The sequence below is a fragment of the Pangasianodon hypophthalmus genome, chromosome 4 (genome assembly GCF_027358585.1).
Source record: "Pangasianodon hypophthalmus isolate fPanHyp1 chromosome 4, fPanHyp1.pri, whole genome shotgun sequence".
In the NCBI taxonomy this organism is placed as follows: domain Eukaryota; kingdom Metazoa; phylum Chordata; class Actinopteri; order Siluriformes; family Pangasiidae; genus Pangasianodon; species Pangasianodon hypophthalmus.
In genome coordinates this window covers 6,419,133-6,441,595 of record NC_069713.1, presented here as the reverse complement: position 1 = coordinate 6,441,595, position 22,463 = coordinate 6,419,133, and the positions used below count along the sequence as shown (strand labels likewise).

Genomic DNA, 22,463 nt, shown 5'->3' with positions numbered 1-22,463 from the left:
TGAAAATTCTGATCATTTTAATAATATTGATGCATAAAGGCATAATGATGCCTATACACAAACCCAGTGAAGCTCTGTAATGGCAAAGAAACAACAAACAGCACTTTAATTATGTCTAGCTTTTAAATTCTCTACCTCTCCTCCATTAGAGCACTGCATGATGGATGATCGTGTAACATGTCAGCTAGCTTTATTGTGATGTTCTGAGATATCAAACTCCAACATTTCTCGTAGAATATTACATTACATGTAGGGAGAAAAAAAAAGAGGACGTCTAACAGGATATTAAAACAGGATCATTGGAAAAACCAGCACTTCCTGCATAGTCGTGGGCCGTGAGCGTCAACAGTTCGGTGTTTTCCACTGCTAGAAACCCCGAGAGAGAAAGTGAAACTGAAGCACAGACTGAGAACTTCTCTCACAAACACACAGAAGGATCTTTAAAGCGTGCATTCCAGAGGCTGGTCTCTGAGAGCCAACACTCACTGTAAGTGTTATCATTTACACCTTACGGTTACTTTACTGTGTAATCAGGCGTGTGCAGTGAAAATGGATTTGTATTACTGAGATGAGCCTGCAGTGTTTTTATAAAGTTGTGATGAGGAAGTGTGCAGGAAATCGTGCAAGGTTATATGTATACCATCAAATATAATGATTACTATAACATCTAGAACATGAACATGTAGTGTAGAAGAAGAAAATGGTGAAATATCAGAGATAATCAGAAATTTGAGACTATATTAGTAAGTCATGTGGTCATGTAAGTAATAAGATTACTTTAATTTATGCAATGTGAATTAGAGATTAGATTTATCTATCAGCTTTTCAATATCTGCATGTTTTTCTTACACATTTGTGAAGCTTGTTTTGAGTTTAGTGCCTGAAGTAAAGCCAACATCCTCTTCTCTTCTCTTCTCTTGTTCTAAACATCAAGGTGCTTTTTTGATTGAATGAGGAAGTGTGCTGTCTTGAAAAAGTACAGGCTAGCAAAACTATGTTGCCAAGCTGTGTTTTTTTTCCTTTTTTCTTTTATTTATTTAGTTATTTATTTATTTTTTGAATTATTGGTATTGAATATCATCAACCTTTGAACTAAACTAAGGATTTAGCATGTATGATTTACAAAAAGCAGAAGCATATGTGTGTGTATGTGTATGTATGTGTATGTGTGTGTGTGTGTGTGTCAGATAGGAATATCTGACAGTTTTATACATGGGAACTTTTGACTGGCCCCCACGAGACAAAATAAGTGTGTTTTTTATTACAAAAAAAGAACACCCTGCAGCTTTTATTTAAAAAAAAAAAAATAAATTAAAAAAAAGACAAAATGAGTGCTTTGGGTTACTGCGGTTAAGGTTAGGGTTAGATTTAGGTGTAGCATAACATTAGCAGCATTAGTCATTATATCAAAGGAAGGTCTTCACAAGGATAATACAGTTATGTGTGTGTGAAAAACAGTAATTGGATGCAGAAGAAACCCAATGGATTCCAAAGTGCTTTTGTTTTTGTCTCGAGGCAGTATACGTCAGGTCACATGACCATAGTTTCAGCAGTGGAAAGTACTTAACTAATTGTACTTGGTGTTATAATTAACAAACCTTTGTCAGAGCACAACTGAAAATTCTTGTACTCTTACTCAGGTATGCTTGCATAAAATATACACCTTCTACTTCCTTATTTTTTCATTTGTGTACTTGTTACACACAAATCTATCATTTTAACCAGATGCAGGTAAAATCATGTTTCTGTGCATGTTAATATGTTAACCATCAATCATCTTTATTTAATGAATTTTTAGATGAACCCTGTAATATGCAGTTGAGTCTAGCAGCTTGATTTTAGTTGGTTTAGACGTATTTGTTCAACTGCCATTTCTAAGTTTCCAACTTTCAGCAGAATTTCCAACCAACTATATTTAAAAACCACACAAAAGACCTGAAACTAGCCCCAAGAAATTTGCCATTAGAAAAGAAAAAAAAAAAATTTTTTTTTCTTTTTCTTAGCCTTTGTGTGGGAAACAAGGTCACCATGGTGTGTAGGCATTTCTGATGTACAGAACATTATCCACTCCATAATCCCCCTTTGCCTCTTTAACCTTTGAAATATATCTTACAAAAGAAATGATTCTGTATATCATAGACACGCTGTCTGCACTTACACTTTCCCTTTGTTTGGCAGAAATTTATTGGTGAATTCAATTTTTTTGAGATAAAACCAGATCTTGGAGGCTGCTGAGTATTTTTAAACTAACCTGGCAACCCCATGAACTGCCCCGTCCACTGAGCATGGGGGAACGTGATTCCTGCCCCAGGGGCCTTTATTAGCGCTTGTTGCAGCTATCATTTTTGACCACTAGGTGCAATAATAACTCTATGGATCTAAATCATGCAGTGAGCTCATTCTAACATGATTATGCACGATTTAGGAACTAGGGCTGTGCGACATGAACATAATCATATATCACGATATGGATATGGATTTGCATTTACATTTACATTTACGGCCCTTACAGAAGTGCTTTGAAGTCTCTATCAATAAATACATCCAGGATATGAATATTTCCATAACGTATATATTGTGATATATTACAGTTTCTCTAAAATTGATGAAAAAATTTATCTATACAAAATAACTGGTCAGTGTTGGATCTTTTATACCCAAACCATGTCCAAATGACAGAAGTACCTCCCTTTTTATATACAAGTTCCTCATCTCTTTGTTACAGCACACTGCTAGAAGCATCTAGCTCTGATGTTACTGACGTAACTCAACTGCCAAAAAGTGGCTTTTGCAACATTGGCAAAATAGACAATATCTATCGATAGACATTGTTCTATCCTACAGTATATATCGCCATATAGCACAGCCCTAAATGGAACATCAGACTCGTTGGTCACTCAAAAGAGTTAATTAATTCAAATTAACATGTTGAATGGCTGATATACTGTATATGCCCCCTATGGTTGAGCTGCTACTGTCACACATTAAAGTTACTGTAATGAATAAAAATTTATATATCTATTGAAGACAACGTACAAAATTTGTAAGTGAGATTTAATGTTGTGGATACAAATTAAGTCATATGACAAGGTACAAATGCTAGCCTCACCCCTTAATCCTAATCTTAACCTTATAGTTATAGTAGTTAACAGTTAAAAACTGCGGGATCATGTTTGGAAAATCTCAAATTTCTCTACTTGCAGGTAAAATCATTTCCTTTTTCATTTTTAAAAAGGAATGATTTGATTTAAATATAAAAGCTATGGTCTAAGAATACCCTAAGGCTAATAATTTTACTTTAATGTCATTTTTTGTACTTCTTCCCCAAAAAATGTAGTACATTTTCACATATATTATAAATATGCAGGTTTTTTGTTTTGTTTTGTTTTCTCAGGTTTTCTTAGACGAGTAGGCAGTTATACTGTTGCAGATGTGGACCTGAAATCTTATCTAAAGTCACATTTGGTTTATTTGGCTAAGTTACTATTTCTTTGCATCCATTGATCATTTTCACACAACATCTCAGTGTTGCAGTGGTTTAATACGAATATACAAGGAGTTTTTCCTACAGCTGGATTTCTGTAAAGCTGCTTTGTGACAATGTCTATTGTTAAAAGTGCTATGGAAATACTATTGAGTTGAACTGAATATACGCCTGAGTTACTCAGACCCTCTGTGTTTGCCCTTAACAGGAATCTGAATAAATGGGAAACTCATCAGGATTAAACACGGACTCGAGCGAAGCATCTCCGATGGCAGATGTAGCCGAAGACACGGAGGAGGACTACGACTGCCCCATCTGTCAGGAGGTTTTGAAAATGCCCATCCGCACCAAGAACTGCCACCATGTGTGAGTGGAAGTTCAAACCAATGGTCCTGGTTTGGACTAAACTTCAATAGTACAAGAAGGAGAATTTTTAGAAATGGTACTCACTCGAGGGGTTTTTCGTCACCAGGTTCTGTAGGAGCTGTTTTCAGATGGCGGTGAGAAGTCAGGGCCCTCAGTGTCCGCTGTGCAGAAGCCCTGTGTCCGAGAGAGAGCACAGAGCCACAGACATCCAGCAGAGGATGAGAGAGAAGAAGGGCAAATGCAGATCATGTGGAAAAGAGGTCAATATCTTCTATAGATATAAGAATGTATTTAAGGTCAAACATCAAGATCTGATTGGATTGTTTAACATGCCATGTGCTAGACCATATTATGATTATTAAACTACAGAAATGTTACATTCTGGATTCTGATTGGTCAGAAGGTGTTCATTCATTTTCTATAACAGCAGCTCTGACAGTACTCCAGCTGCAAATCACAGCTTTATATTAATGCGCTTGTTCTAATACGTTATTGTTTCTATAGTAACAGCTCATTCACAGGGACTTGTACGGCAGACAATCCACTACATAATTGAATCCAAATCTTTAACAAGTAAAAATGTGTGTAACTGTTGATATGGTGATGATTTCTGTAAGGACACTTTTGTTTAACATTTATGGAAGGAGTCTCCAGTGCCAGTGCTTTGTAACAGTGGAAAAGCTGTAAATATAAGTCTTCAGACATCTTCAGGACTGAGAAGTTTACACTTTGTGGTTTCTCGATAACAAAGCAAGCTGTGTTTTTTTGTCTCCTTAACTTCAAGAGAGGGAAAAAAGAGAAAAAAAAAACACTCCCGGATGTGCTGTTACTGGAAAATAATAAAGGAAATTATTTAAGGTGACATGGGAAAACAACAAAAATTCATAAGACATTCAAGGCATTGCATTTCGATGGAATATTACTTTTAAATGATTACTGGTGAATCGTACACAATATCACAAGCAACACAAACTAACCAAGTAAAAAAGCCTCAGATTTGACTTCGCATTGTCTCCGTTTAAAATTTACTGCAAAAAAAAAAAAAAAATTAGACTAAACAATGTGTTATGAGTTAATTGTGAGGGAGAATTGCAAGTCTCTGTTCTGTGCTGTATTTCATAAATTGTCCAGAAGGTAGCGCTGTTTCTCTTACTGTAAAGACTGATTTATTTGCTAAACATCATCATCATCACTGGGAAAGTCCTGTGGCTTCTCTCCACTTGTTTCACTTCCATCAACACAATCACGTGACCACAACATGAACATGTCCTCGCTAAGTAGATGGCATAAATGTGACTTTATGTAAAGGGAATCTGAAAAGACAAATTTGTGTGTTGTTTATCCAGGTTGTGTGACCAAACAACTGTACATCAATATTCACATGTATAAAAAAGAGGAGTTTATATATGATTCACGTTTTGTCTTTATCTTTACAGAAATTTCTCAGCAAGATGAGGCTCCACTACAGAACCTGCAAGAAGTATATTGAGGAATTTGGTCCTATTACTGAAGCCACAGTATCACTTCCTACCCAAACTCCTAACTTACCACAAAGCAGTGTATTTAACCCCAACATCCCCATTCCTACACCCTCTAACAGGTATGTGAAGACTTTTAAACTCCATCACCATGCCATCGACATGTGAATATACAGTTAAGGTCAAAAGTTTACATCCCCCTTTCAGAATCTGCAAAATGTTTATTATTTTACCAAAATAAGAGCGATCATACAAAATGCATGTTATTGTTTATTCAGTGCTGACCTGAATAAGATATTTCACATAAAAGATGTTTACATATAGTCCACAAGAGAAAATAATCGTTGAATTTATAAAAATGACCCCGTTCAAAAGTTTACATCCCCTTGATTCTTAATACTGTGTTGTTACCTGAATGATCCACAGCTGTGTTTTTTTGTTTACTGATAGTTGTTCCTGAGTCCCTTGTTTGTCCTGAACAGTTAAACTGCCTGCTGTTCTTCAGAAAAATCCTTCAGGTCCCACAAATTCTTTGGTTTTCCAGCATTTTTGTGTATTTGAACCCTTTCCAACAATGACTGTATGATTTTGAGATCCATCTTTTCACACTGAGGACAACTGAGGGACTCATATGCAACTATTACAGAAGGTTCGAATGCTCACTGATGCTCCAGAAGGAAAAAAACATGCATTAAGAGCCGGGGGGTGAAAACTTTTTGAATTTGAAGATCAGGGTAAATTTAACTTATTTTGTCTTCTGGGAAACATGTAACTATCTTCTGTAGCCTCTGAAGGGCAGTACTAAATGAAAAAATACGATATTTAGGCAAAATAAGAAAAATGTACACATCTCCATTCTGTTCAAAATGTACAGTCATTGTATTTGAACCCTTTCCAACAATTACTGTACATTTTGAACAGAATGGAGATGTGTACATTTTTCTTATTTTGCCTAAATATCGTATTTTTTCATTTAGTTTTCACCCCCCGGCTCTTAATGCATGTTTTTTTCCTTCTGGAGCATCAGTGAGCGTTTGAACCTTCTGTAATAGTTGCATATGAGTCCCTCAGTTGTCCTCAGTGTGAAAAGATGGATCTCAAAATCATACAGTCATTGTTGGAAAGGGTTCAAATACACAAAAAATGCTGGAAAACCAAATAATTTGTGGGAGCTGAAGGATTTTTCTGAAGAACAGCAGGCAGTTTAACTGTTCAGGACAAACAAGGGACTCATGAACAACTATCAGTAAACAAAAAAACACAGCTGTGGATCATTCAGGTAACAACACAGTATTAAGAATCAAGGGGATGTAAACTTTTGAACGGGGTCATTTTTATAAATTCAACGATTATTTTCTCTTGTGGACTATATGTAAACATCTTTTATGTGAAATCTCTTATTCAGGTCAGCACTAAATAAACAATAACCTGCATTTTGTATGATCCCTCCTATTTTGGTAAAATAATAAACATTTTGCAGATTCTGAAAGGCGGATGTAAACTTTTGACCTCAACTGTAGCCTTAAGAGAACCTAAGAGTGCATAGACTAAACACATATTATCTAATCTACATACTAATTACACAAAAGGTGTGACAACCGTATGGTTAGGTCTTCTTGGTTTGCATGAAAGGGTTAAAAATTTTCTGTTTGGTATTCAAAGGAAACATGAAGCCAGTAGAGCATTATAGAGCTGAAACACTTAAAAAATTAGAAATCATGAATGTAGCCGTCTGTCTTCAAGTGTGTGTGTGTTTTGTTTGTGTGTCTATTGTTTTTGCCCCACATTATTACTATACCATCAATAAAAACTTACTCAGTGTTTTGTTGTCTCACCAGCCATCACTGGGTACAGGTATACCAGATGTTGTTAGATAATGTTTCTAAAAGTAAGATTAAGGCCTAGTCTGTCTCTAGTTTTCGCTAGAGAGTCTGGTACTTTTTGTCCCCAATGGTGGCCAAGAGCCACCTACTTTCACAAAAAGAGGCAAATTGACGGACAATGAAAATGATCATTAACATAGACATGGTGCAAACTTCCCATCTGTGTTTACTGGCCCTGCCGTCATCTTATCTGTGTTTGTTACTGATTATCTCACACACTGTAATTACAGAGATTTCATACTTTGATATCTTTATATTATATGCAGTGGGGTACAAAAGGCTGAGCCTACTTTGAAAATCTGTGATGTTGGAAATAAACAGAATGCTTTGGAATTTTAAACAACGAAAGGAACATTATTTCTGGGTCATGATTTAAATGTCACGTTAAGTCCTTAAGTCTTATCCCTTCCATGTAAGCATGCTGTAGCAAGCTACATATTGTACACATGCACTTTTGAGTAGTAGTTGTAGTGTGTGTGTGTGTGTGTGTGTGTGTGTGTGCGTGAGATGATGCTCCGAGGATCTGGTCTAACATGGATAGTCAGGTTTTACGCAAACTTGCTCGAGCTTGAGTTCACGCTATCATTAAAGCAAAAGAGGAACAAACCAAATACTTTCAAAGAAATCCTGCAATTTATGCCAGTATTTCTAAGATTCTACTTTTCATACAAGTTGTTGCTCATAATAGAAATAATTGATTGAAAATATTGTATTAAATTAGGAAGGAATGTGTCAAAGAGAAGCATTTTCACTAGTGCTCTGAGACTTTTGAACTCCACTGTTTGAGCAAGTCAAGTCTGGTGTATAAAGTTTACAATGTTGTTTGATTTTATTTTATTGACATCATTGTACACAAGTATAATGAGGAAGATTTCTTATCTTATCTTTTTTTTTAATTAAAATATTACATGCATTTAAAAAGTCTGCAGTATGAAGTATTATGGCCTTTTGATATCACAATACCAACTTTTTTTTTTTTTTTTTTTTTTTTTCTTTTTTTTTTTCAGTTGTCTAGTCCTGAGGTTTGCTTTTTCGAGAGACTTCTTAGAAGAAACTACAATAAATAATGCAGTTATTATTACAATAAATAAACACTGGATTGTATACAGCAGCGGTCTCAAACTTTTTGCAGCTAGGGACCATTTTAAATATAAAATAAATTTCACAGGCCCTTCACTTAAAAAAATTAAAACTATTCAAATATAAGGCTCATTATTTTAAATGTAATAATATTTTTTGCATCTTTTTATTTCTAAACTTTCAATGGACAGAACATAATAGGTTCACTTTAACAGAATTTATAGATGAACTTGTTTTTGAGTGTTTAAGGTTTGAATTAAAGCCATTCAATTCAAGTGACCAGTCAAACAGGCGAATAAGTATAAAAACTCAATAATAACTATTATAATTTTAATAATGGTGAACTGTGATTTTCACCAGTGTAGCAAAGTAAAAACAGAAATTACAGACCCCCTGGCTGTGCTTCACAGACTCCTAGGCTGGGAGAACCTCTTATATACAGTATAGGACTAACGGAAAACATACAAATAAGCCTATATGCATGTTGTGCTTCTGATTGGTTTTGTGCATGTGTGTGTCCAGTGCAGGGAGAGTGTATGCTTGTCCTTACTGCTCACTCATGGACCTCAGTGACACGGCCCTGGTGGAGCACTGTGTTCGCCAACATCATCAAGATAACACTCCAATCGTAAGATCCACAGCATCAAACTTTCACCAGAGCAGTTTTCTCGTAGATCTTTCACCAAACTAATGTATTTAGAGATCTTCCACTACACTGAATTATCAAGAGATCTTCCATTAAACTGATTTATCTAGAAATCTTCCACTAAACTAATTTATCTAGAGATCTTCCACTACACTGAATTATCAAGAGATCTTCCATTAAACTGATTTATCTAGAAATCTTCCATTAAACTGATTTATCTAGAAATCGTCCACTACACTGATTTATCTAGAGATCTTCAACTAAACTAATTTATCTAGAGATCTTCCATTAAACTGATTTATCTAGAAATCATCCATTAAACTGATTTATCTAGAAATCGTTCATTAAACTGATTTATCTAGAAATTGTCCATTAAACTGATTTATCTAGAAATCGTCCACTACACTGATTTATCTAGAAATCTTCCATTAAACTGATTTATCTAGAAATCGTCCACTACACTGATTTATCTAGAGATCTTCCATTAAACTGATTTATCTAGAAATCTTCAACTAAACTGATTTATCTAGAAATCTTTCTCTCAGAGATATTCTTTTAAACTAATTACCTCTAATATTTCCTCCATATTTATCAATGGTCTCTAATTGATAAGTGCTATTTCTACCAAAGAGACAAACTGTAAACAACATTTCAGCTTGTAGCAGGTAAAGTTTACACTGTAGTGCAACTATATCTTATGTGTGTATATATATATGTATATATATGTAACAGTGAATGATTAAATGAACCTCACTCTATTTGAAGGTGTGTCCAATCTGCGTGTGTATGCCGTGGGGGAACCCCAACTACACCAGCCGTAACTTTATTGGCCATTTGGCGCTGAGACACTGCTTCAGCTACACCAGCTACATGGTAAATTATCGCACGCCTTTTTAAAATCACAAAGCAGTCCATTTATTTCATTTCAGCTCTCCTCCAGTTCTCACTATTGTGGGGTGGAAACCCTGAGAGGTAGAAGGAGAAGAAAACCCTGCTGCATTACTGCACCACTTTAGTTTTTATAGCAATTTATTTGTACCAGGTTCCCCTGTGTAGCATTACTTTGACATTAGTTGAGATTAACCAGCTATAACTTCAGCAATAATACACCTTATACCACAGCTTTGGATTCTTGATTCTGACACGTCACAGGTTTCTACTGATGCGCTCGTTCTAACAGTGGAAAAGGAGTCTCAATTCAATTCAATTCAATTTTATTTGTATAGCACTTTTAACAATGGACACTGTCACAAAGCAGCTTTACAGAAATAAATACATTCAAATTAAATTAAACCAAAATAAGTTGTAAATATGTGAATTTATCCCTAATGAGCAAGGCAAGAGGCGACAGTGGCAAGGAAAAACTCCCTGAGACATCATGAGGAAGAAACCTTGAGAGGAACCAGACTCAGAAGGGAACCCATCCTCATCTGGGTGATAACAGATAGTGCGATTATAAATAAATCCCTTCTATAACTGTGTACTGCATGGACAAATAGTGCAATTGTGCATCCAGTAAATTCGTTACAGTTTTCTTGTGAAGTCTGGTTTGTTAAACCTATCCACTGTCCACTGATGGAGACCTGAGTGCAAAACTGCTCGTGGCAACTGCAGCCCCAAGACATCAATTTGTCTCCAGCGTCAGCGATTTAAATTTTCTGACATCTTCATTAAAGAGGAGTTTACGCTTTGTGGTTTTTCAGTAAAATGTTGTGTTTTTTGTCTTAATAACTTCAAAAAACGAGAGAGAAAAAAAGAGAGGCTGGTAAGGAAAGGACAGTTTGTAACTCCTATAACTTAAGTGCGAACAGGAACGAACTTGTTTTAAATGTAACTATAAAGGTGACATTTCATTCTTTAATATATTGAAAGATTGCTGTGGTATAAGAGGAATAAAACAGTTCAGGTTGTGCTGTTACATGGAAATAATCATCTCTGTGTTGGTAATATTAACTTCGCTTTATCACACCAACCCGACATTGATTATTTTCCTATAATAGCACAGCATTAATTATAATTGATAAATTAATGTCTATACATACTAAGATGTGTTGTGTTGTTCTTACAGCATGAAAGTGAAGATGAAGATGTGCAGCTCTTCTGGGCGCTGCAGATGTCAGTCCAGGAGTTTTGAAAAATCGTTTCTTTCTGCCTCGCCAGAGAATCCGCACTTTAGCCGATTGCTGAAAAATACATCAGTAGTAGACATTTTAAGTCTTTTTCTTCTTCTTCTTGTTCTTCTATTTTTATAGAGATTAGTGTATTATTGTAGACATTTAGCTTTAAATGACAATTTTAAGAAAATGTTTTGCTAAAACTGATCATTTTTTACGCACACAATGCAATTTTGAAATTCCTGTAATGAAATGCTGAATGTAATCATACAGTCGCTGCACATTCGCTCTGACATTAACAGCCTTTACTCTCCAGATAATAAACTGACCATCAGTTTGCACAGATGCCTAACTGATGTCTTCTCAGGAAAGTTTTATGATTCGTACAGCAGTTTTGTGTACTCTGAAAGAGACTACAGTTTCTGACAGTTCGACACTTTTTTTAAACAGTATTTACATTTTTGGCAGTAAAACATGTTAAAAACATACTGTGAGAAATTACAAAATAATCATCTTGATATATGAATGCAGATACAATTGTCTTTAATTTCATTTAAACTGTATAAAATGTACAAGCCAATAAACAAACAAACAAATTGTTTTTTTTTTTGTCAATACAGCAAATTTAAAAAATATATATTTTACTCTTTTTTCTGAATAGTATATTCTTTAAGTTTTAAGCATTAATTTCAGTTTAAAATTCAGTTTTAAATTGAGCGAAAGAATCTCTAAAATTAAAGATCTCTCCACGTCCACAGTTTTACAAAGCTTTTCTTTTTTTCTTTAAATATGCATTAGGTAGGATTTGTCAAAGTTTGGCAAGATTAGGACTCTAAGGATTAAATAGTTGGAGTTGAATAAGATTTGAATTACTTTTTTACTCCCGCCCCCAGCATTATTTGACAAAGAAGACAAAGCCTTTATTTGTCACATCTCCATTACAGCACAGTGAAATTGCTTTCTTTGCATATCCCAGTTTGTTAGGGAGTTGATGTCAGAGTGCAGGGTCAGCCATGATGTGGCACCTGTTGAGCTGACAGGGTTAAGGGCCGTGCTCAAGGGCCCAACAGAGGCAGCTTGAACCCACAACCTTCTGATCAGGAACCCAGAGTCTTAACCACTGAGCCACCTATCAGCTAAATATTAAATAAATAGCTAACTTAAATTTAAACCTGTTAAATAAAGACACTCAAGCTCAGACTATATTTCAATATCGTGACAAGTACATGTCTTATTTCCTAGTGTCTCTATTCTCTGCCCACTCTCTACCATACTTCCTAACTGACTGGACTGGACTGAATATATTAGCACAGTATTGGGGTAATAGCGATACATACTGGGCATTTATAGAAAACTATTATATCTAGGCTCATGTCAGCGCACAACAAACTTGTTTATTAAAATAATTAATTTTAAAATTGTGCAATGATTTATGATGTGTGCAGGCTAGGTATCTATATTCCAACAACAAGATTTGACTCATTTAAGTGGATCTACAGCTTATTTCTAGCTATGTAGCGATTACCACTTCCGTTCCTCACCCCACCCACCAATCCATCTATTTGTTAGCCTATAGATAATAGGCAACTTGCATATGAATGGGATGTATAGTAGCCAAAAGTGGTAGATGCTGTGGTTATTTTGACTAGCAGGGTTGTAGAAGAATAAGAGATTGTGCAGATTTTTACACGTCAGGTGTATGGAATGGAAATGATTGCTGTGTAGGTCATTGCTTATTGCTCTCTGTGTAACTGTTGTTCCTGCTGCTTTCAGGTTGCCCTGTAACTCTTTTCAAGCAACTGCTGGCTTCTCTTTTACCTTCCTTATCATCAGTCTGTCCAGGGATGATTAGTGGTGGTTTCATGAATTTTCCACTTGTATATTATCAAATCAGTTGTACTGACAGGGATGTATAAAGTCAGTAGCTTCTTCCACTTGATTGTTGTTTAATAATTTTGTCCCTTAGAACTTTAAGATGCTCCTTCACCTTCATCGTAATAACTACTTGTTGCATGAAATCTTCCCAACCAATGGCAACATGTCTTGTATAATGACATCAAGTGTAATTTGCCTAAGAAGCATTTGTATCTTGATTTATTTTTGTGTAACTATGATGAGGAGGAGGGAGGGGCCAGGCTATGAGGATGCACGCCTGGCACTGAGTTGGCTAGTCAGTGGGAGAGAGGGATAAAGGTGCGGCTGGAGACGCCGAGGGGGAGTTGATGCTACATTTATATTGGTGCTACGTTTGTTTCTGTTATGTTTGAGTTTTGTTTATTATTAAACTTTACGTTGCAGTTCACTCGGTTCCCGCCTTCTCCTTGCCCGTCTTTAAAGATTGTTACATTGGTGCCGAAACCTGGGAGGGAGGAGGGACGCGCTGTCGGAGAGCCCTGGCTGCTGCGGGAGGATCCCTGTGCCGAGAAAGTGTGGTGCTGGAGCGGTTGCCGGAGGACGGAGGAGTCGCTGCTGTCCACCTGAAAGAGAAGAGAGAAAAAAGAAAAAACTGGTTCCCCAGTCCCCAGACATGCTGTTGTCTGGTCCTCAGCCAGCCGGGAAGCGATCCTCACAATGCTGGGTGCTGGTGCTGGGCCTCCTGGTGAATGGCTACGGCTCCTCCCCTTTTCAGGCGGAAGGCAGCCGCACCTCCTCCTCCCGGCGGACGACAGCGGGTCCTCCGTCCCCAGGCGGAGGCAGCCGCTCTTCCCCTTTCAGGCAGAAGGCAGTGAATCCTCCCCTTTTCAGTTAGGTGGCAGTGACTCCTCCCCTTTCAGGTGGACGGCAGCTGCTCCTCCCCTTTTCATGTAGCTGGTAGCGACTCCTGCCCTTTTCAGGCGGCTGGCAGCGACTCCTCTGTCCTCCAGCAACCGCTCCAGCACCACACTTCCTCATCGCCGTGATCCTCCCGCAGTGGAGAGGGCTCTCCTTTATCCCTTTCTCCCACTGATTAGCCAACACAGTGCCAGGCACGCATCCTCATAGCCTGGCCCCTCCCTCCTCCTCGTCACAGTTACCTTTGCATATAGTGTCCGAATACTTCTATCTCTACCAATTTTGGGTTTTTTTTATATTTGTAAGTAAGTCAAAAGACATAATGTGTGTAAATTTACAGTGGATATATGCACTGAATGTATATTAAATAACAAAAATAACCAAAAGTCTAAATACTTATTTCCCCTCACTTTATGTATGATTTTACCAAATAATAATTAAATTACAGTTTGTTCCACTACAGACAAAAAAATAATAATAATAGTAAAATCAAAAACCATGTTTTTGTAAGTTTCAATTTAATGCACAAAACAAATGATTAAAATGTACACAGACCCTTTAAACTAAATTATAAAACACCTATTTTAGTAGACGTAAAATGTAAAAACACATGCAGTACATGTGGAACATAACGTGCCTAAAACCCACATGTGCAAATTCTCCATGAGATTCATTTGAGGCCTCACATGTGAAGTTCGTGGGGTATAAATGTATATAGATTTAGATAAAGCTCTACATATTCGACAATTCCTATTTTAGTAAAGTAAATAAGTGCCTATTTATTTATTTATTCGTTTGTTTGTTTATACAGTTGTATATAAAACTGTACATATTCAAGGGTTTAATTTCTATCTTAAACTTTGATATTGCATTGTTTTTATATGTTTACTTATTTATTTTATTATTGTCTCTTTAATTGTTTTAATATTAGGTGTTATTTGTTTTAGAAGTGTTACTTTTTTATTTGTTTGTTTATTTAAAATGTACATATTAAGATGTTACTTTTTTATTTTTGGTTATTATTATTATCATTATTACTACTAAATAAATAGAACAGGAAAAGAAAAAAGAAAGAAAGAATACAGGAGAACAAGCGGACAAATAAAAGAAGACAAAGGAGTCCATTGTCACAATTCATAAAAAAAACACACTACACTGCTAACTTTACAGGTTAAAAGTTACAAAAAAAAAAAAAAAAAAAAAAAAAAAGAATATCAGTGTTTTTTGCCGTAAGTGTCTCCTCCATTTAGTATGCATGCGGGTTATTTTAATATAATTCAAATTATGCATTAAAAACTTTCGATAAATTCCCATCCCTATTCCCACCATTCCATATGAACATGAGTAGGATTCTCCAAACTCCACAGTCTCCAGTAACATTATAGGCCTTTTATTGAATAAAGGAATAAAGAAGAGTCGACAAAATGTTTGATACTAAAGTAAACACATTCATCTCCATAATCAGCCAGATTGTTGTTCAGTAACTACTCCAAATTATTCCATAACTACAGTCAAATGAATCGAACAGTGTGTAGTGATGGAGGTGAGGAATTCAAGTATAAACCTGCTGACAAGTCCAGGAAGTAAAAGGAGGTAAAATAGGCTACATCAGTTTAAATATTACCTTTTAAAGCACAGGGTGTAGCCATGTAATGCACGAAATAAGTGATTAAAATTTACACAGACCCTTTAAACTAAATTATAAAACACCTATTTTAGTAGACGTAAAATGTAAAAACACATGCAGTACATGTGGAACATAACGTGCCTAAAACCCACATGTGCAAATTCTCCATGAGATTCATTTGAGGCCTCACATGTGAAGTTCGTGGGGTATAAATGTATATAGATTTAGATAAAGCTCTACATATTCGACAATTCCTATTTTAGTAAAGTAAATAAGTGCCTATTTATTTATTTATTCGTTTGTTTGTTTGTTTATACAGTTGTATAATCAAGGGTTTAATTTCTATCTTAAACATTTTGCTTTGATATTGCATTGTCTTTATATGTTTATTTATTTATTTTATTATTGTCTCTTTAATTGTTTTAATATTAGGTGTTATTTGGTTTAGAAGTGTTACTTTTTTATTTGTTTGTTTATATAAAATGTACATATTAAGATGTTATTTTTTTATTTTTGGTTATTATTATTATTATTATTATTATTACTACTAAATAAATAGAACAGGAAAAGAAAAAAGAAAGAAAGAATACAGGAGAACAAGCGGACAAATAAAAGAAGACAAAGGAGTCCATTGTCACAATTCATAAAAAAAAAAAAAACACACTACACTGCTAACTTTACAGGTTAAAAGTTACAAAAAAAAAAAAAAAAAAAAAGAATATCAGTGTTTTTTGCCGTAAGTGTCTCCTCCATTTAGTATGCATGCGGGTTATTTTAATATAATTCAAATTATGCATTAAAAACTTTCGATAAATTCCCATCCCTATTCCCACCATTCCATATGAACATGAGTAGGATTCTCCAAACTCCACAGTCTCCAGTAACATTATAGGCCTTTTATTGAATAAAAGAATAAAGAAGAGTCGACAAAATGTTTGATACTAAAGTAAACACATTCATCTCCATAATCAGCCAGATTGTTGTTCAGTAACTACTCCAAATTATTCCGTAACTACAGTCAAATGAATCGAACAGTGTGTAGTGATGGAGGTGAGGAATTCAAGTATAAACCTGCTGACAAGTCCAGGAAGTAAAAGGAGGTAAAATAGGCTACATCAGTTTAAATATTACCTTTTAAAGCACAGGGTGTAGCCATGTAATGCACGAAATAAGTGATTAAAATTTACACAGACCCTTTAAACTAAATTATAAAACACCTATTTTAGTAGACGTAAAATGTAAAAACACATGCAGTACATGTGGAACATAACGTGCCTATGTAGTACTCCTGAAAAGAAGTATAATAGCGAAGATTAATGATGAATTAAAGACGAGCGCTGCTTTGATGGCTTCCTTGACTCTGTATTTAACATTAATTAATAAGAAAAGCAATATGCATATAACAAAAGTATCATTTCTTTTTCACAGTAATGACTGGCTATGAACACTAGAGTCTTTAAACACTTTCCATCACACTAGAAGGAACAGGAAAATACAATCAACGGGTCACATAAAGAACACCCTCCACATAGTTCACATGCTCCAGCCCCAAAAAAAAAAGACATGGTCTTCACGACGACACTCAAATCTCATGCTTTCTACAAACAGTATAAGATTTCCAGAATGTACACATAAGCATATATAACATTTTCATCAACATCTACCCTTAACACAAAATGACGGTATGAAATTGATGACACAACAATGCAGCTAATATATTAACCACATGCTCATATCTAAACACCGCTCAATCAATCGCGTCCGGTGCACTCCACACAATAAAGACACATACTCAATTGATTAAGACAAACGTAATGCATAACTCACAGTTAACAGACATAAAAAAGGGGGGGAAAGGGGTTAAATGACCCAAATGTAAGTTTAAGATGACTCGTAACTTTGAAACATCACAAATTCTCATATAATATTGACATACTGACCATTTATCATGAATAGCGGCCTATCTCGCTAACCGCGAAGCACCCCTGCTAACCATGTGCTTTTGCACACTAAACTCATGACACACTATTAATTGAGTCAGACTGCTTTTAACACATATAACTCATTATCATCACACTGAACAGAATTTATACTCAACCGGGAAGTGTATTTTGTGCATTTTGTTCTACAGATACCTGAAAAGAAGTATAATAGCGAAGATTAATGATGAATTAAAGACGAGCGCTGCTGTGATGGCTTCCTTGACTCTGTATTTAACATTAATGAAGCGCATCACAGGCGCGCCACCTATTGAGACGTGCAATGACGTCATGACGCAGGTATGCCAAACAAACAGAACTAATTTTCAAAATGCACATAACACTTTTTTTTTCCAGGCACAAATAAGCAATTAAACGTTCTTAACAATATTAGAAAAATGACATTAAACAATTTTATAATGAATTTAAAGGAAAATTGTACAACCAAGAACATAACTTATATTCAAGACATCACACTCTCTCCTACAGAAGAAGATGTCGTCCCGACATCTGCCAATGTCCTTATTAACTTCCTATTACTTTCTTTCAAGAAACCCCTTTCTTTTTTTTCCACACACTTGTAGCACAGTAACTGACTACATACTTTAGCCCTTTTTTTTTCCTTGTTAATTGCTTATTCAGTCACATACTCTCTTTAACGACATTAGATTTTCAACACAGTCCTGGTCAACTGGTTAAAATCCTTTCTTGACCCAAATGTGATAGATTATGCCCTATCTTTAAAAAAAAAATCAAATCAAGTCCAGGGGCTATATCCCGTGTCCAAACTATAACAAAAAAAAACACAACAGTCCATCTTAGTGCACAAAACAAAAAAAAAACTTTTTAAGTCCCAGGCCGGTGCCATATAGAAAAAAAAATGCAAAAAGAAGGATTCAAGGTCTCTGCAAAAAAAATGCTTCAAAACATTTTCAGAATGGTCACTTAATATTTTTATAGGCCTTGCAAAACAGTCCATATTCCTTTGGCCTAGAAACAGCCCAGTGCATGTATACGTGTGTATATGTATGCAAACGTTCACTGTTTTGTTCCTCCACAGTCCGTAAGAATAATTAGTGTATATGTGTGTGCAATAGTTCATTCTTAATAATAAACAGAGTGTGGTCTCGGGTAGGAGAACACCATTGGCACCCAGGGCATTGTAGCAGGTGTCCACATATTAGGAGAAGGCAGATCACATTCGTGACCAGTTACTTGGATTTTGTAACAGGTAGGTGTGCCCAGACTATCATACGTGAATTTTTTTGGTGGCCATCGTTGCCTCACTGAATGATGATATTGCATCTCCCCAGGCCTGTCACTTGACTCCACTGTTTCGACTGATTCCTTCACAGGTGAGCATTCACGTGCACTCACTGGATTGTTTTCCATTCGCCTTTCAAGCAGTTCAGACCTGTTCTCCTTCCCAGGTACATTAGCAGATATTGGAAGATCTTGTCCTGCCTCAGCTGAAGGTAACGGTTCTAGTTCAAGCTCTAGTAATGCAGAATTATCTGATGCATTCTGATGAGCGGGCAACTCAGGGGGAGCAGGTTGTGTTTGTACTTCTTCTTGTCTCTGATCATAACTACTTGGCTGTTTTCTCAACTGGCCAGGCTCAACTGGTACATAATACTCAGAGTCACTTTCACTTTCCAGCTCACTTTCTTCCATTCTATTTACAGGTACACTGGATGTCTCCTGTGACTGTTTCCGCTTGGGTCTGGATCTCTGCATTGGATCAACTTCGAGAGGTAAGTGATCACATGGCATCAGGATGTTTCGATGTAATACTCGTGACCTCCCTTTCCCTTTTTCAGGCTTGACCTCATAAATTGCCGCATCCTCTGCGACTCTACGTACTACAACATGGACTTGCTCTTCCCAATAGTTCCGAAGTTTACCTGGTCCTCCCCTTGGGGTCAAATTCCTCACAAGGACTCGGCTGCCTGAGTCAAGGTCAGTGTATCTCACTTTCTGGTCATAAGTTTTTTATTTCGTTCACTTGCCTTTTTTGCATGTTCCCTTGCTATCTCTTGTGTTTCTTGCATCCCTCAATCTTTCCAATTTGATTTCTGTTTTTCAGTTAGAATTTTCAACATTTGCAACAATGTTCGATTAAATCTCTCCACCTGCCCATTCCCCTGGGGGTGGTAGGGAGTAGTTCTCGATCCAGTGATCCCACTGTACTGTTGCAGTTGCCCAAATAGCTGGTTTTCAAACTCCCCCCCTTGATCGTGGTGGATTCTCAAAGGGAATCCAAACTTGAGGGCAAAGTCGTTAAAGAGTTTGTCTGCCACAGTCTTGCCAGATTTTGATGTCGTTGCATATGCTTGTGCAAATCTTGTGAAATTATCGACTATGACAAGGATATATTCGTATCCTCCTCTACATTTTTCCAGGTGAAGGAAGTCCACCGAGACGAGTTCGAATGGGTAAGTTGTCGTGATTGGCTTAAGGGGTGCTCTCGTCTCTCGACACGGTTTCTTCTGCTTAATACAGGAGCAGGTCCTTAACACATAATGCTCAATATCTCGCTGCATATGGGGCCAGAAGAAACGATCTCGAATCAAACTTGTGGTTCGATCGACACCCTGGTGTCCCATTTTATCGTGCAATTCTTCAAGTGCAATTTTCCTGAATTTTACTGGCAATACAAGCTGAGTCCTCTGTGCTGTTTTCCTTTGTAGAATACCGTCCTCGTCCAGCATCAGCTTATCCCACACTCTCATCATTCCTTTAGCTTCTGAGCCCGCAGACCTCCACTGCTTGGGGGAAGGTTTTACTCCTGACTGTAAGTGATGAATTACAAACTCTATGTCTTTGTCCTCCCTTTGAGCACTCCTGATCTCTTCCTTTGACAGGGGTTCTGCTGATGAGGTACTTGTTCCTGCATATGTTGGTGAACTCTGACAAGCTACAGCAAAGGACCATGGTATACCTGACTCAAACTGGGCTTCTACCACCTGTATCATAGCCCCTATAGAATCCGATGAAAACTCCACTGTGTACTCTGGTATGGTTTTCTCTGAGATTGTTGTCAGTCTGGATAATGCATCGGCATCAATGTTTTCCTTTCCAGGCCGATACCGAATAGTGAAGTGGAAATCAGCGAGCTCCGCGACCCATCGGCATCCTGTTGCGTTCAGCTTGGCGGATGTCAAAACGTAGGTAAGGGGATTATTGTCGCTATACACTGTAAAAGTTGGTGCATAGTAAAGATAATCCCTGAACTTCTCCGTGATAGCCCATTTGAGAGCTAGGAACTCCAATTTTCCACTGTGCAAATGGTAATTCTGCTCTGCTCTTGTCAATGTCCTTGATCCATAAGCAATCACTCTCAATTTTCCCTCTTGATGTTGATACAGGACAGCTCCCAGTCCCAGATTCGACGCGTCAGTGTGCAGAACAAAGGCCTTTGTAAAGTCTGGGAACCCCAGCACAGGTGGCTTGACTAGGCACTCAATCAGTTTTTCAAGTGTTTCCTGATGTTGCTCCGTCCACTCAATCAACTGACTTGATGAAGCCACATGACTCTTGAGGTAAGTCCCTCTTTTCCCTTTACCTTTTGTTTGTACCTTGTTATTGTCATTTTTCAGCAGGCCATACAAGGGGCAAGCAATCCTCGAGAAGTCCTTAATGTAAGGGCGGTAGTAACTTAACAAGCCTAAGATCTTCCTCAACTCCCCTACTGTGGTGGGTCTCTTGTCCTTCAGTGCTGTCACTGCTACAGTCTCTGCTGGATCCATCCTACTCCCTTCTTTTGACACTATCCTTCCCAGGTAGTGAACCTCCTCCTTGAACAGCTCGCATTTCTTGGGCTTCAATTTCACCCCGTGTGACCGCAACCGCTGTAAAACTTTTCTTACTGCCTCAACGTGCTCGTTAAAGGATTTTGTGAAGACCAGGATGTCGTCCAGGTAAGGGACACAAATGTCATCTCGTAGCCCTTCCAAACATCCTTCCATGAATTGCTGGAATGCAGCTGGCGCATTCATGGATCCATTCATATAAACCCCACGGGGTACTAAAGGCGGTCAATGGCCGGCTTTCTGGTGTCACAAAACCTTGATGGTACGCCTTCCCTTGGTCTAACAGAGAGAACCATCGATTTCCTCCCAAGCCATCTAGTATATCCTGCACTCTTGGAATCTGTTGGCGGTCAGGCACTGTCTTCCGATTGAGGTCCCTGTAATCGATACACAACCTCAGGCTGCCATCTTTTTTTCTGACACACACAATTGGGGATGAATAAGGCGAATGAGATTTTCCAATCCACCCCTGGGCGATCAAATCATGAAGGTAATCTTTCATTTCTTGGTACAATGGCTTTGGAACAGATGTATACGTTCTCACAACAGGTGTCTGATCTGTCAGATTGATGCTCAACTGCAGGTCTTTGACACACCCAATGTCCTCATCTGACTTTGAGAAGGAATGACATTCCTCTCGCAGCATTTGTCTGACTTTCCGTTGCTGTTCCAAAGACAAATGGGTCACATCCACAGGTGGGTCCCACACACCTTCACTCGTAGTCTCACACTCACTTGCTGATTTTACACTTTCATTAACACAAGCTGTTGTTACACAAGATGATGCTGTCATTGGTAACACTGACTTTACTGTTTGTATTGTCCCCAGTTCCGTTTTTCCCACAAGTAGGATGTGATGGTCGGTCACATTCTGAACACTGATCTGAATCACAGGTTGGCTTCCTTTTTTTTTTAGAGTCAAGAGTGTTTCCAGGGGTTCCAGTCCATCAGGATACTCTGGGTTGACAGATGGTTCAAACAACATGACACTATCCTGCTTTACACATGGTGCTTTTACTTGACACTTGACTTGCACAATAGCATGTTTTGGCACGTTGATATGGTCTTTTGTCACCTTAACAAAATACTCGCCTGAACTCTCAGCTGTCACCAGGTTAATGAATGTTTGCACTTTACTTCTCCTCAAACTTGGAAACGCACATCTAACAGCCTTGTTCAGAAATCGTTTGCTTGCATCACTCTGTCCCCTTTCTTCACTCTG

At 37.3% G+C, this 22,463-nt stretch overlaps 1 protein-coding gene across 1 annotated transcript; it reads left to right on the top strand.

Moving 5' to 3' along the window:
* Positions 1-11,634, top strand: LOC113547282 (E3 ubiquitin-protein ligase RNF138). The gene is made up of 7 exons (XM_026947543.3): positions 1-487; positions 3,693-3,850; positions 3,957-4,110; positions 5,287-5,450; positions 8,814-8,919; positions 9,703-9,810; positions 11,006-11,634. The coding sequence occupies exons 2-7, from the start codon at positions 3,705-3,707 to the stop codon at positions 11,069-11,071; spliced, it is 744 nt and encodes a 247-aa protein (XP_026803344.1). The 5' UTR covers positions 1-487; positions 3,693-3,704; the 3' UTR covers positions 11,072-11,634.
* The last annotated feature ends 10,829 nt before the right edge of the window (positions 11,635-22,463 follow it).

Excerpts from the sequence above, each read along its gene's own strand:
- LOC113547282 (XM_026947543.3), top strand. The coding sequence starts at position 3,705 with ATGGGAAACTCATCAGGATTAAACACGGACTCGAGCGAAGCATCTCCG. Across the intron at positions 3,851-3,956 it reads ACCAAGAACTGCCACCATGT|GTTCTGTAGGAGCTGTTTTC; the intron begins GTGAGTGGAAGT and ends TTTCGTCACCAG. Across the intron at positions 5,451-8,813 it reads ATTCCTACACCCTCTAACAG|TGCAGGGAGAGTGTATGCTT; the intron begins GTATGTGAAGAC and ends GTGTGTGTCCAG.